The sequence below is a fragment of the Carcharhinus amblyrhynchos genome, chromosome 17, assembly GCF_965287045.1.
Source record: "Carcharhinus amblyrhynchos chromosome 17, sCarAmb.v2.hapA, whole genome shotgun sequence".
Classification (NCBI taxonomy): domain Eukaryota; kingdom Metazoa; phylum Chordata; class Chondrichthyes; order Carcharhiniformes; family Carcharhinidae; genus Carcharhinus; species Carcharhinus amblyrhynchos.
Genome location: NC_137340.1, coordinates 48,225,021 through 48,243,985, shown reverse-complemented (window position 1 = coordinate 48,243,985; position 18,965 = coordinate 48,225,021). Strand labels below are relative to the sequence as shown.

Sequence of the window (18,965 nt, the reverse complement as noted above, 5' to 3'; positions counted from 1 at the left end):
GTCACCAGGGACCAGGGTTCGATTCTGGCCTTGGATTACTGTCTGTGTGGGGTTTGCATGTTCTCTCCATGCCTGCGTGGGTTTCCTCCCACAGTCCAAAGATATGCAGATTAGGTTGGTTGGCCATGCTAAATTGCTGCTTAGTGTAGGTTAGGTGGATTAGCCGTGGTAAATGCACGGGGTTATGGCGGAAAGGCAGGTAAGTAAGCTGGTGAAAAAGGCATATGGCGTACTCGCCTTTATCAATCGGGGTATAGATTACAAAAGCAGAGAGGTCATGATGGAATTGTGTAGAACTTTGGTGAGGCCACAGCTGGAATATTGTGTGCAGTTCTGGTTGCCACATTATAGGAAGAACTGGGGGTGATGCAGAGGAGACTTACCAGGTTGCTGCCTGCGATGGAACATCTAAGTTACGAAGAGAGGTTAGATAGGCTTAGGTTAGAGCAGAAAAGACTGAGGGGCGGCCTAATTGAGATGTTCAACATAATGAGGGGCATGGACAAAATGGATAGGGAGCAGCTGTTCCCCTGAGCTGAAGGGTCAGTTACAAGGGGACATGAGTTAAAAGTGAGAAATGGGAGGCTTGGGGGGATTTGAGGAAAAAGCATTTTACCCAGATGTCTGGAATGCGCTGCCTGGGAGGGTGGTGGAGGCAGGATGCCTCACATCCTTTAAAAAGAACCTGGGTGAGTATTCGGCACATCATAACATACAAGGCTATGGGTCAAGTGCTGGTGTTGGGATAGATGGGCAGGTCAGAGTCTTGCACGTGTCAGTGCAGACTCGATGGGCCAAAGGGCCTCTTCTGCATTGTAGTATTCTGTGAGATAGGGTGGGGGAGAGTGCCTGGGTCAGATCTTAGTTGGTGCAGACTTGATAGGCCGAATGGCCTCTTCTGCACTGTAAGGATTTTAGATGAATATTTATATCAAGGGAAAAGCCATTAGGTTCAACAGCTGCTCCTTTTGAATAGGAAATGCTACCTAGCTTCTCACCACGTCCTTCAATCCACTCTCCCTCCTGAAGAACAACAAACTGTAAGCATATGAATATTCACTTGTCAAAATACAGAGAGGAAACTAATAGTTGGAAGAAGATTTATGAAGTCGACTTAATTTTCTATCCATGATATTTGAATGGTTGGAGATGTGGGCAGGCTCCTTTCCGAGACTCTCTCCACCCAACTTTCCACCTGGCACTCTGCCCAATAACTAGTTACAAAAACAAGAAGATCCACCCGTTAGTTCCTTTACTCTTTTTATCAGTTATCTTCACTATGTTTATCATTTCTTTTCATAAATAAAGTTAGGTGACTACAGTACGAGGAGACGGCAAACAATCAGGACAATCCCAATCCTGGCAGGGGTAGCTGGAGTCGCTATCTACACTAAATTATATTCCATTGTAAAATGTGACAGGCTGCCTACTGAGCTTGTAAACGTGAATCCCTCCCTGGAGATAATTCTTAAGCAACTGAGAGGCTCAGTGAAGTATAACTGTAACTCAAACCTGCGGACAATGACACGCCAATTCCAAATAAGAATATCAAACTTATCTTCAGCCGAAAGGTGGCTGGGTCCTGACATCTCTATCAGTTTTGTATCCTGATCATAAGAACATAAGAACTAGGAGCAGGAATAGGCCATCCAGCACCTCGAGCCTGCTCTGCCATTCAATAAGATCATGGCTATCTTTCCAAGGACTCAGCTCCACATAGCCCCCTGCTCATCATAACCCTTAATTCACTTATTGTTCAAAAATTTATCTATTCTTACCTTAGAAACATTCAATGAGGTAGCCATAACTGCTTCACTGGGCAGGGAATTCCACAGATTCACAACCTTTGAGTGAAGAAGTTCCTCCTCAACTCCTAAATCTATTCCCCTTATTTTGAGATATGGAGATGCCGGCGTTGGACTGGGGTAAACACAGTAAAAAGCCTGACAACACCAGGTTTAAGTCCGACCGATTTATTTGATAGTAAACTCACTAGCTTTCGGGTTTGTCCCTTCGTCAGGTGAATGGAGACTTCTGGCCTCAGACAGAGCATATAAAGCACAGACAGTTTACAGATTACTGATTAGAATGCGAATCTTTACACCTAACCTGCTATTCAAGTCTTAAAGTGGCCGACAATGTCTCACATATTCTAATCAGTAATCTGTAAACTGTCTGTGCTTTATATGCTCTGTCTGAGGCCAGAACTCTCCATTCACCTGACGAAGGGGCTAACCCGAAAGCTTGTGAGTCTATTATCAAATAAATCGGTTGGACTTAAACCTGGTGTTGTCAGACTTTTTACCTTATTTTGAGGCCATATGCCTGAGGTCTAGTTTCACCCGCCAGTGGAGACAACCTCCCTGCTTCTACCTTGCCCATTCCCTTCATAATCTTATATGTTTCTAAAAGATTTCCCCTCATTTTCCTGAATTCCAATGAGTATAGTCCCAGTCTAGTCAATCTCTTCTCATAAGCCAACCCTCTCAACTCCGAAAGCAACTTAATGAATCTCCTCTGCACCCTGAATCCCAACTGTTTCTTCTAGTGAGAGGTTCTGATAAAGCAAGAATAGTGATTAAGCACTTTTTTTAATTCATTCGTGGGACATGGATATTGCTGGCTGGACAGTATTTGTTGCCTATCCCTAGTTGCCCTTGAACTGAGTGGCTTGCAAGGCCATTTCAGAGAGGCAATTACAGGCAATGGGGAGATGGGCTTTTAAAATACTGGAACTGCCTGAAGAAAGAAAAATGGATTGTTTGACGGACTGGAGGGAATGAAATTAGAATTGGTTGGGAAAAGAATGAGGGATATGTACATGTAAAATCAAGAACAAAAAGAAACAAGTTAAAGAATAACAGAAAGTATGTAGAGGAAAGGGGGAAACATCATATAAAATATATTGAAAAGTGGAAAAGTTGCCATTAAGAGCTGGTTAGTCTATGTGACCACACAGTAAGAGTAATAGGAAAGAAAAATATCTATTAACAGTGCGCTAATAGTGGGAGTTGTATTCATTATGATTTCACTGAAACCTAGTAGCTCCCCTCACCACTAGCCTTGCTTACCAGTCACAACGAGTCCTGCTCACAATTGACACTATCCCATTCACAGTACTGAAACAGTTCTTACCAAAGTCACAATTGGCATTCTAGTTGATTGGGACAAAGGTAGACTATCCCTCCCACCTTGCCTGCAGCCTTTGACCATAGCCTTCTGCACCAACTAGCCTCTCTCCATTGTTGTCTGGTTGGGTGGGACAGCACCTGCCTGGTTTCATTTGAATTGATACTCTGGTGTCCTACAAGGATCTATACTTGGCTGCATTCTTTACCTACCCACCTTCTTGAACCGCTGCAGTCCACAAGATATAGGTTCATCCATAGTGCTGTTAGGAAGGGAGTTCCAGGATTTTGACCCAGCGACAATGAATGAACGGCTGAAGAATTTCCAATTTAAGATGGTATTATGATTCAGGTTAGGAACTCCAAAATGTTCTATGGAGCCTGCCTAAATCATGAGTTTTGCATCTTGACTTTGGCTAGGATAAAGATGAGATGTTTCATTCCAAGTATGATTCAAAAGACCCAGTAGAGAGCTCTTATCAACAAAGTTTATTTAAGAATATAGTTAACATGTACAGCAAAAAAAATTAGCAAGAACTTTAATCAATTATAAACAAGAAACAAAACAACCTCTATAATGTATAATGCTTAACAAATACATATCAGACGTTCCAATCAAACCAATATTCAATAAACAAAATCTTTTAAACGGATTTAATCACTGCACAGGCTAAAAATACTGGAATCCAGTTCACTGGATTGAATACAGATTTCAAATGATCTTGAAAACTCAGAGCAGTTTGTAGTCAGATCATCTCCCTAGAACACCAAAGTACAGAGTAATTACTGCAGCATTGCAACAAACCTTTCTTTCAACCAATTGGAAAACGTTTTGAAGCAAAACAGAGAGAAAAAGGGCCTTATTTTCCTGTTTGCTTCTAAGACTGCTTCTAACACTGTTTCCAAGTAGCTAATGTCCCTGCAAAGTTTTGCACGGAACTCCCAGCAAAACTACTACCTGTCAATTTGCAGTTTCTTGCTGACGTAGTGAGGGTGATATTTGAAACGGGAATGGAGACAGATTCTATTTAATGAGAACTAGAGGCCTCTGCGGTCAGGATGTCACAATCCCACAGCTAGTGAGAGTGGCCAATGTCTCTCTGATCATTGCACTCACTGTCTCTGAGGTCAAGTTTTTAAAGTCAGCAAACTGGAAGATAAAGAACAGAAACCCTTACATAAAACTTCCCGTAAGCCCCAAAGCGCTCCCCATGTACTGGAACTAATGAGTTCTCGGTTAGCTGTGGTTGGGATTTTACAGTCCTAAACATAAGACCATAAAGAGCAGAATGAGGCCACTCGGCCCATCGAGTCTGCTCTGCCATTCAATCGTGGCTGACATTTTTCTCATCCCCATTCTCCTGCCTTTTCCCCATCACCTCTTATTAATCAAGAATCTATCTAGTTCTGTCTTAAAGACATTCAATGACTTGTCCTCCACAGCCTTCGGGGCAAAGAGTTCCACAGGTTCACCACTCTCTGGCTGAACATGAACAGTTTTAAGTGAGTGGGCAGTAAGGTGGCAGATTGAGTCTCATGAGCAAGTGTGAGGTCACAGGAAAAGCAGAGTAATTTTTAAAAGGTGCAAACTTCTTAAATGGTGACGTTCAGACAGATACAAGCAGAGTGAATGCTGGAACCCGAAACAAAAACTGAACAATGCTGGAAAATCTCAGCAGGCATTCTTTGCTCTCGTGAAGGGTCATCCAGACTCGAAACATTGGCTCTCTTATCTCTCCACTGGTGCTGTCAGACCTGCTGAGATTTTCCAGCATTTTTCTGACGTTCAGATAGACTTGTGTGTATTCATATAAGAAACACAGCAACAATAAGGAAGGCAAATGGCATGTTGGCCTTTATTGTGAGGGGTTAGAGGACTAGAAGAAAAAAAGGGGCAGTATGGTGACAGAGTGGTTAACACTGCTGTTTCACAGTGCCAGGGATCACAGCTTGGGTCACTATCTGTGTGGATGTACTGGTTAGGTAGATTGGCTATGCTAAATTCTCCCTCAGTATACCCAAACAGGCGCTGGGGGATTTTCACAGTAACTTCATGGAGGGTTAATTATGCCTATTGTAACTAATAAATAAACTTTCTTGCTTTGATTCAATTGTTAAAATTGTTAAGGTTCACTTTAGGGAAGAAAGTCTCCCATCATTAACTGGTCTGGCTTACATGTGACTCCAGACCCTCAATAATGTGGTTCGCTCTTAAATGCCCTCTGAAATGGCCTAGCAAGTCACTCAGTTCAAGGGCAGTTAGCAATATGCAACAGGTGTTGCCAATGACAACTACATCCCAACCAAGAATCAAAAAATGTACAAGACTTTGGTAAATCCACACCGAGGATATGTGCAAAGATTTGGTCTCCATATTTAAGGAAGGACATACTTGCATTGGAGGCTGTACAGCGAAGGTTGGCGTGAAAGAGTCGACCTGTGATGACAGGCTGAGTAAATCAGACCAATTCTCTCTCGAGTTTAGGAGAATGAGAGGCGATCTCCTCATAAACACACTGCAATGACCTCCGTGAGACCCACGAGGTTGGCCTCTTGAAGTATGAGCTCCCTGATTGAGGTACTGATTGCCTGCCTAATCAGGTAGTCTAACTTGTATATATTATTGAGGAGTATCAAGGCTACTGATACTCCAGATTCTGACGGTATACCTGAATCTCTCTTCGAAGTGGAATAGAGTTTGAACATAAGAACATAAGAAATAGGAGCAGGAGTAGGCCATCTCGCCCTTCGAGCCTACCCCGCCATTCAATAAGATCATGGCTGATCTGAAGTGGATCAGTTCCACTTTCTCACTTTCTCCCCATTACCCTTAATTCCCTTGTCTATCAGAAACCCATCTACCCTTGACTTAAATATATTTAGTGAGGTAGCCTCCACCACTTCAACGGGCAGAGAATTCCAGAGATTCACCACCCTTTGAGTGAAGAAGTTCCTCCTCAACTCCGATCTAAACTGCACACCCTCCCCCCCCTTATCTTGAGGCTGTATCCTCTAGTCCTGCTATCCTTTCTAAGCGGGAAGAATCTCACTACCTCTACCCTATCCATCCCTTTCATTATCTTATACGTCTCTATAAGATCCCCCTTCATCCTTCTAAACTCCAACGAGTACAGGCCCAGTCTATTTAGCCTCTCTTCATAGTCCAACCCCCTCATCTCCGGTATCAGCCTAGTGAACCTCCTCTGCACTCCCTCCAAGGCCAATATATCCTTCCGCAAGTGCGGTGACCAAAACTGCGCACAGTACTCCAGCTGCGGCCTCACCAGTGCCCTATACAGTTGCAGCAAGTTTGTAAATAAAGGGAATCTGGTGAAGGCACACCGGTCTCTGAGGAATTATTTCAGGATTCTGAAGGGGTTTGACTGGGAAATCCAGAACACAAAGTCTCAGAATAAGGGGCCAAGAGGAGGAGAAATCTCTTCAATCAGAGGTTTTGGATTTTTGGAATTTTCTTTCCAGGATTCTCCATTGTTGAGTATCTTTGAGGCGGAGGTAGACAAGATACTTGGTCACTCAGGGTATCAGGGGATACAGAGAGCAGGAAGAAGATCTATCATGATCTTATTGAGCGAAGTACGAGGCTCGAAGGCTTTGTGGTTAATTCCTGCTCCTATTCCTTCTGTTAAACAAAATAAAGTTGAAATGTTCACCATCCCCAAACTATACTTGGGCGGTTGTGAACTCTCTAAAGGTGTCCTCATGGTGATTCTCTTCCCATATGCAAGTGGTGTGCATGAAACATAGAAACCAGGTGGAGGAGTAGGCCACTCAGCCCATTGAGCCTGTCCCATCATTCAATATGTTCATGGCTGACCATGGAATTTCAGTATCCCGCCCCCACTTTCCCTCCATACCCCTTAATCGCTTTAGCCACAAGGGCCATGTCCAGCTCCCTCTTGAACATATCTAACTAACTGGCCCCAACAGCTTTCTGAGGTAGAGGATTCCACTGGTTCACAATTCTCTGAGTGAAGAAGTTCTTTCTCATCTCGGTCCTGAATGGCTTACTCCTTATTCTTAGACTGTGACCCCGAGTTCCGCACTTCCCCAACATCAGGAACATTCTTCCCTCATCTAGCCTGTCCAATTCCACCACGATTTTATACGTTTCTGTGAGATCCCCTCTCATTCTTCTAATTTCCAGTGAGTATTAACCCAGTCAATCCAGTCTCTCTTTATATGTCAGTCCTGCCACTCCAGTCTAGTGAACCTTTGCTGGACTCCCTCAATAGCAAGAATGTCCTTCCTCAGACTAGGAGACCAAAACTACACACAATACTCAAGGTGTGGCCTCACCAAGGTCCTGTATAACTTCAGCAAGACAGCCTTACTCATATACTCGAACCCTCTTGCTATGAAGGCCATTAGCTTTCCTCACTGCCTGCTGTACTTGCATGCCAACATTCAGTGACTGTTCCACCATGACACCCACTTCCCCTTTTCCTAAACTGCCACCATTCAGATAATAATCTTCCTTCCTGTTTTTGCCACCAAAGTGGATAATCTCACATTTATCCACAGTATTTTGCATTTGCCAAGTATTTCCTCACTCAGCCAGCCTATCCAAGTCACCCTGAAGCCTCTTAGCATCCTCTTCACAGCACACACTGCCACCCAGCTTAGTGTCATCTCCAAATCTGGAGATGTTGCATTCAATTCCTTCACCCAAATCTTTCATGTATATTGTGAAAAGGTGGGGTCCCAGCACTGAACCTTACAGTACCCCACTAGTCACTGCCTGCCATTCTGAAAAGGATCTGTTTATTCCCACTCTCTGTTTCCTGTCTGCCGATTACTTCTCTATCCACATCAATACATTACCCCCAATACCATGAGTTTTAATTTTGCTCACTAACCTCTTGTGTGAGACCTTGTCAAAAGCCTTTTGAAAGTTCAGATAAACAACATCCACTGGTTCACCCTTATACTGGTCGCATCCTCAAAAAATTTGAGAAGATTTGTCCTGCACGATTTCCCTCTAGTGAATCCATGCTGACTTGGACCAATTCTGTCACCACTTTCCAAATACTCAGTTATTACATCCTTAATAATTGACTCCAGCATTTTCCCCGATGTCAGGCTAACTGGCCTATAATTCCCTGGTTTCTCTCTCCCTTTTTAAAATGTGGGCTCACATTAGCTACCTTCTAATCCACTGGAACTCTTCCAGAGTCTATAGATTGCTGGAAAATGATCACCAGTGCATCCACTATTTCTACTTCCTTGAGTACTGTGGGATGCAGTACATCAGACCCTGGGAACTAACTGAGTTTTAATCTCAGCAATTTCCCTAATACAATTTCCTGACTAATAAGGGTTTTCTTCAGTTCCACCTTCACACAAGCCTCTCTGTGCCCTAGTATTTCTGGAAGGTTATTTGTATCCTCCTTTGTGAAGACAAAATTCAGCTGGTCTGCCACCTCTTTGTTGCTCATTGTGAATTCACCTGATTCTAACTGTAAGGGATCTACATTTTTATTGGTCTTTTTCTCTTCACATATAGAAGCTTTTGCAGTCAATTTTTATGTTTTCTGCAAGCCCACTCTCATATTCTATTCCGCTCTTCCTTCTGCTGGATTTTAAATTTCTCTCTGTCCTCTGGTTTGCTGCTTTTTCTGGCCAATTTACATGTCTCCTCTTTGGCTTTAACACTATCCCTGATTTCCCATGTCAGCTGTGGATGAACCATCTTCCCTATTTGATTCTTATGCAGACAGGAGATGTATAGTTGTTGACGTTCACGTATGTGTTCTTTAAATGTCTGCCATTGCTGATCCACCGTCAACTCCTGAAGTATCCTTTGCCAGATTATCTGAGCCAATGCACATCTCCATACGTTTCTTCTGGGTGCCCCGGTTTCCTCCCACAGTCTGAATGATGTGCTGGTTAGGCGCGTTGGCCGTGCTAAATTCTCCCTCAATGTACCCTAACAGGTGCCGGAGTGTGGCGACTAGGGGATTTCCACAGTAACTTCATTGCAGTGTGAATGTAAACCTACTTGTGACAAATAATAAATAAACTTTTAACAACTTTGGCAGGGGATCCTTAAAAATGACATTGAAATGACCTAAACCCCACCTTTTCCTGGGTTGCTGCTGGATTTCTGCTGGTCAGTGTTATAGTGCGGTAATGGGGGACTCGCTCCCGCCTCTCGATAGACATTTGCACAACCGATCGGTGGTCTTTTCTTTTGAGATTTATGGCCAGATTTCAACTGTAGCTCGTTTTTAACCAGCCAGGTCTCTAGACAAACTCTACAACTTCGCCGAGTGTTCCGGTTTGCACCTGATTCTTGGTCTGAATGCCCTGCTGCGGAATCCTGACAATTCCTGGAATGGTTCCAGCGGCCTGAGCCTCCTCAAGTACTGTGCCGGCAAGAAGTATAATATATCCTGGGAGCTTGGAAATGGTAAGTGAGCTTCTCTGTCCGGATCAGCACGGTCTACTTTCCTCCCTCACTTCCCATGAAGCCACTTGAGTACATTGATATGACAAAGTTTGATAGCAGGCAGCACAATGGCGCAGTGGTTAGCACTGCTGCCTCACAGCGGCAGGGACCCGGGTTCAATTCCGGCCAGGGGTCACTGTCTGTGTGAAGTTTGCACATTCTCCTCGTGTCTGCATGGGTTTCCTCCCACAGACCAGAGATGTGTGGGTTAGGTTGACTGGTCATGCTAAATTGCCCTTGACTGTCAGGGGGATTAGGAGGGTGAATATGTGGGATTACGGGGATAGGACCTGGATGGAAGTGTTGTCAGCGCAGGCTCGATGGGCCAAATGGTCTCCTTCTGCGCTTTAGATTGTACGGATCTATATTCCCGACAAAGGACATGGAGGCACAGCAGTAGGTGCAATAAAGATTTACCAGATGGTAACAGAATTGTGAGTGTATATCGATCAGATGACATTGAGAGGGTTGAAACTCTTTCCTCAGATAAAGGGAAGGCTAAGGGGTAATCTGAAAGGGCTCTTGAAAATTCTGAAGGGGATAGACTTAGACAAGATGTTTCCACTTGTGAGTGAGTCCAAAACTAAAAGGCATAAATATAAGATAGTCATCAATAAATCAAAGAAACTTCCTTACTGACAGAGGAAATAAAACATGGTATTTGCCATGGAAGGAAGGAATAGAAGGATATCCAGTCAGAGGGAGGGATTTTCCAGGCGTGCTGGCCCCAAGTCTGGAAAATCTTGCCCAAGGTCAAAGGACCTTTGCATTGTCGTCTCCCCCCACCATCCCCACCCCTCTAAGAGAGTCATAGAGATATACAGCATGGAAACAGGCCCTTTGTCCATGCTGACCAGCTTTACTAAACTGAACCATTTGCCTGGATTGGGCCTATATGGCGGCCTGGTGGCACAGTGGTTAGCACTGCTGCCTCACAGCGCCAGGGTCCCAGGTTCAATTCTGGCCTTGGGTGACTCTCTGTGTGGAGTCTGCACATTCTCCCCATGTCTGCATGGGTCCCCTCTGGGGGTGTTCCAGTTTCCTCCCCTAGTCCAAAGATGTGCAGGTTCAGTTGATTGGCTATGCTAAATTGACTCTCGTGTCAGGGGGACAAGCAGGGTAAATTAATAGGGTTGTGGGAATAGGGCCTGGGTGGGATTGTGGTCGGTGCAGACTTGACGGGCCAAATGGCCTCCTATACTGTGATGATCCTGTCCCTCTAAATCTTTTCTATCATGTACCTGTCCAAAAGTCTTTTAAATGTTGTAATTGTACCCCCTCTACCTCCTCTGGCAGCTCATTCCACACACACACCACCCTCTGTGTGAAGAAGTTGCCCCTGGGGACTCTTTTAAATCTTTCCTCTCTCACCTTAAACCTGTATTCTCTAGTTTTGGACTCCCCAGTCCTGGGGAAAAGACCTTGGCTGTTCACCTTATCTATGGCCCTCATGACATACAGGTGGGGTGAGAGGCAGTTGAGTGGGAAGAAGCACGTGTGGACCATGTACACAAGGATAGACATGAATAGCCAGAGCCGGTGTTGTAAATTCCTTGTAGTTTGATGTAGTTTTAACAGCGCGTTCTCTGTATAAGAATGTTTTTTTGTGCAGCCATGAAGGCTTTTCCCTCCAATATTAATACAAACACCGAGGTGTAATTTGGATCTGAAGTCACCTAATGCTCAATGAGGTGTTCGGGAATGAGTTTGCAATATTTGAGCCGGACATCCACTGGAGTATGTTAACACCTGATCCAAAATAAATGTAAATATATTTTCCACTCATCTGCCCATTGGATGCACCTGGGAGATTTACAAGTATCAGCAACTCACGTCAACACAAAAATCATTAAATCGACAAGCTGAAATGGAGCTCGCAAGCTTAGGTAGGCATCTGGAGGATGGGCTGGCGTTAGCTTTTCAGAATCATTGGTTAGAAGATTGAGGGGATTGGGTGGACTTATTGGAGGGGAGTTATTCACTTCAGGGATTATCCACTCCTGCCCAAATCAATGGAGTTTTGAACAGCTTGCTGCATTTTCCAGTCCCACCCACTCTGTGACGGGGCCATAGAACTCAGCCCACTGGATCATATGGAATTTTCTCATTCCACTCCTCCTTACATAGATTGGTTCTGCTGAAGTGGATTCACTTGGAAAGTAAAGAGAGTGTTAAGAATACAGAGCTGTAGACATTTTAGTGAGAGACTCAGTAGATGGCCACATGGCTAGAGTACACCTGAATCATGGAATCGTAAAATTGCTACAGTGCAGAAGAGGCCATTCGGCCCATTGAGTCTGTACCAACAGCCCTAGCCAGCCCCTATCCCTGTAGCCCCACGTATTTACCCTGGCACTAAGGGGCAATTTAGCCAATCAACCTAACCCACACATCTTTGGACTGTGTAAGGAAACCAGAGGAAACCTATGCAGACATGAGGAGAATGTGCAAACTCTACACAGACAGTGACCCAAGGCGGAAATTGAACCCAGGTCCCTGGCACAGTGAGGCAGCAGTGCTAACCTGCCTCTCTGTTCTATGATAAAGTAATTCCTTGTTACTCTAGAAAATCAACCCGATTCGGGTACCCGATTTGGGCTGGATGTGTTGCTAAGTATTACAGTACATGACGTGCCCCTCCCTTGATCCCGCTATTAGACTTCCAGCACATTCGTCCCCAAGACAAACTGCCTCTCCACACCACTCGGAAACAGACGTATCGTCCACTCAGTAGGGTGATTGATGATTGTCAAACAGTCTTCTATCCTTAACTCCCCTCCTCCAAATTCCAAAGAAAGGCAATGGCATGATGGTATTGTCACTAGACTAGGAACCTAGACACCCAGGGCAAGATCTGGGGACAAATCCCACCACGGCAGATGATGAAATTTGAATTCAATGTATTCTGGAATCAAAAGTCGATTGATGACCATGAAACAAGCGTTGTTGGTAGGAAGAATGGTAGGAAGGACTATTACTTACGTGGCGAAAAACTGCAGCAGGCGACGGTGCAGAGGGACCTCGGGGTCCTTGTGCATGAGTCGCAAAAACCCAGCTTGCAGGTGCAGCAGGTGGTCAGGAAGGCAAATGGGATGCTGGCCTTCATAGCGAGGGGGATTGAATATAAAAGTAGGGAGGTCTTGCTGCAGCTGTATAGGGCATTGGTGAGGCCGCAGCTGGAGTACTGTGTGCAGTTTTGGGCGCCGCACCTGCGCAAGGATATTTTGGCCCTGGAGGGAGTGCAGAGGAGGTTTACTAGGCTGATACCGGAGTTGAGGGGATTGAGCTATGAGGAGAGGCTGAATAAACTAGGCTTGTACTCGTTAGAGTTTAGAAGAATGAGGGGAGATCTCATTGAGACGTATAAGATGATGAATGGGATGGATAGGATAGAGGTGGAGAGACTCTTCCCGCTCAAAAAAGACAGTAGGACTAGGGGGCACAGCCTCAAGATAAAGGGGAGGCGGTTTAGAACGGAGTTGAGGAGGAACTTCTTCACTCAAAGGGTGGTGAATCTCTGGAATTCTCTGCCCGTTGAAGTGGTGGAGGCTGCCTCGCTAAATATTTTTAAGAAGCGGGTTGATGGGTTCTTGATAAGAGAGGGGATTAAGGGTTATGGGGAGAGGGCGGGAAAGTGGAACTGAGCCACAACAGGTCAGCCATGATCTTATTGAATGGCGGGGCAGGCTCGAAGGGCTAGATGGCCTACTCCTGCTCCTATTTCTTATGTTCTTATGTTCTTATGTTCTAAAAAGCCATCTGGTTCACTCATGTCCATTAGGGAAGGAAATCTGCCATCCTTACCTGGTCTGGCCTACATGTGACTCTGGATGCACACCAATGCATTTGACACTTAAATGCCCACTGGAATGGAGGGCAGTTAGGGACAAAAAATAAATGCTGGTCCCACCAGCGAAATTTACGTCCCATAAAAATGAATGAAGATCTCACCCTTAAATCCCCCTCCCACCCCTAACCCCCCAACTGCGTTCCCTATTCCACTCCTCCACCACCACCCCAACCCTATCCAAACCTCTCCAACCCCAATACAAATAAACAAAAATGTTCAAAGAAGATCATAGAATCCCTACAGTGCAGAAGGAGGCCATTCGGCCCATTGCACTGCACCAACAACAATCCCACCCCAGTCCCTATCCCCATACCCCACACATTTATCCCACTAACCTACACATCCCAGGACACTAAGGGGCAATTTAGCACGGCCAACCAATCTAACCGGCACATCTTTTAGACTGTGGGAGGAAACCGGAGCACCAGGAGGAAACCCACGCAGACATGGGGAGAATGTGTAAACTCCACATAGATAGTGACCCCATCTGGGAATTGAACCTGGGGGTCCCTGGAGCTGTGAGGCAGCAGCGCTAACCACTGTGCCACCATGCCACCCAAAACACGAGAAAACAAAAATCACTACAAGTTTTCTGTGGATTTCTCACAGTCCTCTACATGAATCTTTCATTCTAGGGAACTCCAGGGCAATGTTGGAGATTTGGAAACACTGTCTATAAAACCCTACAGTGCAGGAAGAGGCCCTTTGAGTCTGCACCAAACACAATCCCACCCAGGCCCTACCCCCATACATCATACCCACTAATCCCTCTAACCTATGCATCCCTGGATACTAAGGGGCAATTTCTTAGCATGGCCAATCAACCTAACCCACACATCTTTGGACTGTGGGAGGAAACCCACGCAGACACGAGGAGAATGTGCAAACTCCACACAGACAGTGACCCAAGCCAGGGATCGAACCCAGGACCCTGGAGCTGTGAAGCAGCAGTGCTAACCACTGTGCTACCGTGCCACCCATATTCTACATGCTGGTAAAGTCCCCAGCTGGAGAGTCTACACTCTCACTGCAAAAGCATAGGAGCTCAAATTTGAAATGTCTGGATGATTCAGTCACTGGATTGGAAAAAGTTTTGAAAAGCAAGTGCATGAAAGCAGGCTGGATGAATCCAGGCCGGAGGAAGTGTCAGTAACAACTTGCTGCCTTGGCCTGGTTGCTATAGGTATTGGTGCACACGATGATGAATTCACCCAAAGGGGAAAACACTAGCGTCTGATCAAAGCAGAACTTTGTGTTGTTTTATTTTTGCTGTTTGAGCGACATTAAGTTAAATGGTAATCTCGCAAACGGTGCTGGGGTAATGCTCCACCAGTTTGTCAGCATCAGTGAGACATTACATCTGCTCGTGCGCTCAGCTAGACTTGATGGTTCAGGCTAGGTTGACAGCACCGGGAAACCGCTCCAGCCTTTCTAAAAAGTCACAGCTGTGACGGGAGACAAAATATTCACTGGGTGCTGAAGGTGAAGTAGGGATTAGACAAGTTATGCTTTGATCATCAGTGGAAAATGGAAGCTCTTGGGAGTTTGAGTTGTATCGGTTCCTGGAAGGTCGCAGACTGCCGTTGTGCATTCAGTCTCACACGCCTGCAGAAACGGGTGGAATTTTGCCATCCTGCCCACCGCAGGAATCATGGTGAGCAGAACATGTACCACGCAAAGGTCCACTGAACATGGGCAAAATTTTCCGGTTTTGGGGTGAGTGAGGCCAATAAATCCCACCCCATGGGTCTGAATCAATCAAGATTGAGCACACAGGATGCTGCTGCTGCTGGAGGGTGGCACAGTGGCACAGTGGTTAGCGCTGCTGCCTCCCAGTGTCAGGGACCCGGGTTCAATTCCAGGCTTGGGTCACTGCTGTGTGGAGTTTGCACATTCTCCCCGTGTCTGCATGGGTTTCCTCCAGATGCTCCGGTTTCCTCCCACAGTCTAAAGATGTGCAGGTTAGGTGGGTTGGCCATGCTAAATTGCCCCTTAGTGTCCCAGGATGCGTAGGTTTGAGGGATTAGCTGGGTAAATGTGTGGGTTACGGGGGTAGAGCCTGGGTGGGATTGCGGTCGGTGCAGACTCGATGGGCCAAATAGCCTCCTTCTGCATTGTGGGGTTCTCTGATTTTCTACGTTTCTACATAATCCATGTTGAAATGTGACTCAGAGCTAAATTCTCTTGGCTTTAACTTGAAGGGATTAAGGTTGTCAACGCTGGAGGCCGAGTGTTAAAGCAAAATGCCTGAGAGGTACAAAAATATCCTTCGTGTATTCCGTGCTGAATAGCCGAGTGACATTAGGTCAGTTCGCTGAGTGCCATTCTTCACCGGAATCATTCCTTACAGACGATGGTTATCTGCAATCACCCTTTAAAACAAATATCTCCCAAAGATCATCAAACACTTGTTGTTTGACAAAACCGTCACTGCACGGAGCAAAATGAGGTGTGCCTGCTCTGATAGCTGCTTAGGTGGAATTTTGATACAATTCAACCATGAGTTGAGGGGCCTGTACGGTCAACTCCTCGAATTCTTAGGTACTATGTCCCTGGCGCTGAGAGGCAGCAGTGCTAAGCACTGTGCCACCATGGCACCCATGAAGAGAGAGGATTGTTCTCCACGCCCAGTTTATAGTGCTTTCAGTTTGGAGATGCATTTCCTTTCAATTTCCCCTGGTGTATTGGACTGTGTTGATGCAGCAGATGAAGGAGGATTGGCTGGGGAAAGTAGCTCCATAAGGGAGTCTACCCAATTGCCCATCCATGAATCGAGTGGAAAATCAAACGAATTCATGCTTGCTATCAATGATTGCCTCTGTCTGGTTCACCATGCTAGCACTTATTACAGTGACTGACAAACTAATGGACTGATGATATGGAGATGCCGGCATTGGACTGGAGTAAACACAGTAAGAAGTCTCACAACACCAGCTTAAAGTCCAACAGGTTTATTTGGTGGCAAATACCACTAGCTTTCGGAGCTCTGCCCCTTCATCAGGTGAGTGGGAGTTCTGATCACAAATAATAAAAAGGCACACACTTGGCTTACAAAATACTGATTAGAATGCGAGCCTTTACAGCTAACCAAGGCTTAAAGGTGCAGACAATCTCCACTCACCTTGTCTGCACCTTTAAGACTTGATTAGCTGTAAAGACTCACATTCTAATCAGTATTCTGTAAACTGAGTGTGTGCCTTTTTATGTCCTGTTTGTGATCAGAACTCACCTGACGAAGGAGCAGCACTCTGAAAGCTAGTGGTGTTTGCGACCAAATAAACCTGTTGGACTTTAACCTGGTGTTGTGAGACTTCTTAGTAAACTAATGGACTGTCATGCAATCTCACCTGTTTACTTATGTGCTATAGGGAAGGAAATCCTCCATCCTTAACTTGTCTGTCTTAGATGTGTCTCCAGACCCAGAGAAAAGTTGAAGCTTAATAAGCCTTGCAAGCCATAGGGTATTCAAGAATGTGGTTCACTGCCGCCTCCTCAAGGGCACTTAGTTTTTTTAAGTTTAAAGTTTACTTATTAGTGTCACAAGTAGGCTTACATTAACACTGCAATGAAGTCATGGTGAAAATCTTCTAGTCGCCACATTCCGACGCCTGTTTGGGTACACTGAGGGGCAATTTAGCACATCTTTTGGAGTGAGGGAGGAAACCAGAGCATCTGGAGGAAATCCATGCAGACGCGGGGAGAACGTGTCGATTCCACACAGACAGTGACCCAAGCCTGGAATTGAACGTGGGTCCCTGGTGCTGTGAGGCTGCAGTGCTAACCACTATGCCACCATGCCATCCACACACACTGGGCAATATACACTGGTCTTAACATTTATTCATTCTAAATATATGGGCATGAAAGGAAAATCTTGAGTTTCTATTATCACAGAGTCCTACAGTGCAGAAGGAGGCCATTCACCCATTGAGACTGCATCAACCACAATCCTATCCAGGCCCTCACCCCATAACCCCATGTATTTACCCTTGACAGTCCTTCTGACACTAAGGGGCAATTTAGCATGGCCAATCTACCTAACCTGCACATCTTTGGACTGTGGGAGGAAACTGGAGCATCCAGAGGAAACCTACGCAAACAACGTGCAAGCTCCACACAGACAGTGACCTAAGCCGGGAATCGAACCCAGGTCCCCTTGGCGCTGTGAGGCAGCAGTGCTAACCACTGTGCTATCATGGTAATTCAGGTGAGTTTTGTGCAGTGAAACCCTTTGAGAGATTAAATCCATCCATTTTAGTGTCAGTTGTCTCCAGTAGGAGCAAGCTTGATGGGCCAAATGGTCTTTTCCTGTCCCCTGCTTTCTTCTGCCCCAATCCCCCTCGAATCAGGTCCTCCCTTATCTTCAGAAGGTCGTCATTTTTCAAGTCTATGGTCCGTTGACATGGTGTCAGCAGGAAGTGGCTTTTCTGGAGCTGGATTCAGGGCTGACCTCCTTTAAGCAGTCTCACCCCACTTCATTTCAGAGTCTTTACACACTCAATTCACACGCCAAGTTCAATGTCAGTCAAAAGCAGTTTTGGCTTTGGACATTAAACTTGCAGCACATGAGTCACTAAAATATTGCAAATTAAACAAATGTAACTTGAGGAATGTGCAAAGTAAACTGAATAGCAAAACTAAAACAACTGAAAACACTCTTGGACAAGTAGAAATCAAGACAAATGCTACCAACAATTAAATAAACACACATCAAGCTCCCCGTACTTGCCTCTGCATCAATTCCAGCATTAAATCCCAGTTCGGGAATCTCTCAGACCTGATTTTAAACATTTCTCTATAGCATTGCGTCTCCCAACCGTTCCCTCATTCCTTGCTTTTCTGAGCTGCGGCATTTTCAAATCTCTCCTATTTCTCTGATCCCAAGATGTTTTAGTGGCTATTAAAATGAGGGGCCACAAATTCTTCCTAAAATCAAATAAAGAAGTCGCCCTTTTGGGATAAGCTACACCACCAAAAGGATGACTTCTTCTGACTGACAGGCACTGAGTGACCCAGAACAATTATTCAATACTCTCAAAGGTTAGAATTAAAGGGACACAGGACTGAATGTAAAGAGTGATAGAATTATAGGATCTCTAAAATGCAGAAGGAGGCCATTCAGTCCATCGACTCTGCACTGACAACAATTCCAACCAGGCCCTATCTCTGCAACCCCATGTATTTACCCTGCTAATCCCCTTGACACTAAGGGCCAATTTAGCATGGCCAATCCACCAAACCTGCACTTCTTTGGACTGTAGGAAGAAACCAGAGCTCCTGGATGAAACCCACGCAGACACAGGGAGAACGTGCAGACTCCACACAGGCAGTGACCCAAGCTGGGAATCGAACCCGGGTCCCCGGTGCTGTGAGACAGCAGTGCTGACCACTGTGCCAGCATGCTTCTATGATGGGATAAGAATTGCTCTGGTCCTATGTGCCATAATATTGTCATTATGAATATGTTGGTGATTTTTACAACTCTACTATAAATACAGAACAGAAGCATTTACAATGC

General features: G+C 45.3%; 1 protein-coding gene across 1 annotated transcript in view; it reads left to right on the top strand.

The window, feature by feature from the left end:
• hpse2 (heparanase 2) overlaps positions 1 to 18,965 on the top strand; it is a 290,363-nt gene that overhangs the window by 116,847 nt on the left and 154,551 nt on the right. Inside the window, exon 4 of the mRNA XM_080205316.1 lies at positions 9,385 to 9,558. Coding sequence (XP_080061442.1) covers positions 9,385 to 9,558 — 174 coding nt within the window. The remainder of the gene's footprint in view (positions 1 to 9,384; positions 9,559 to 18,965) is intronic.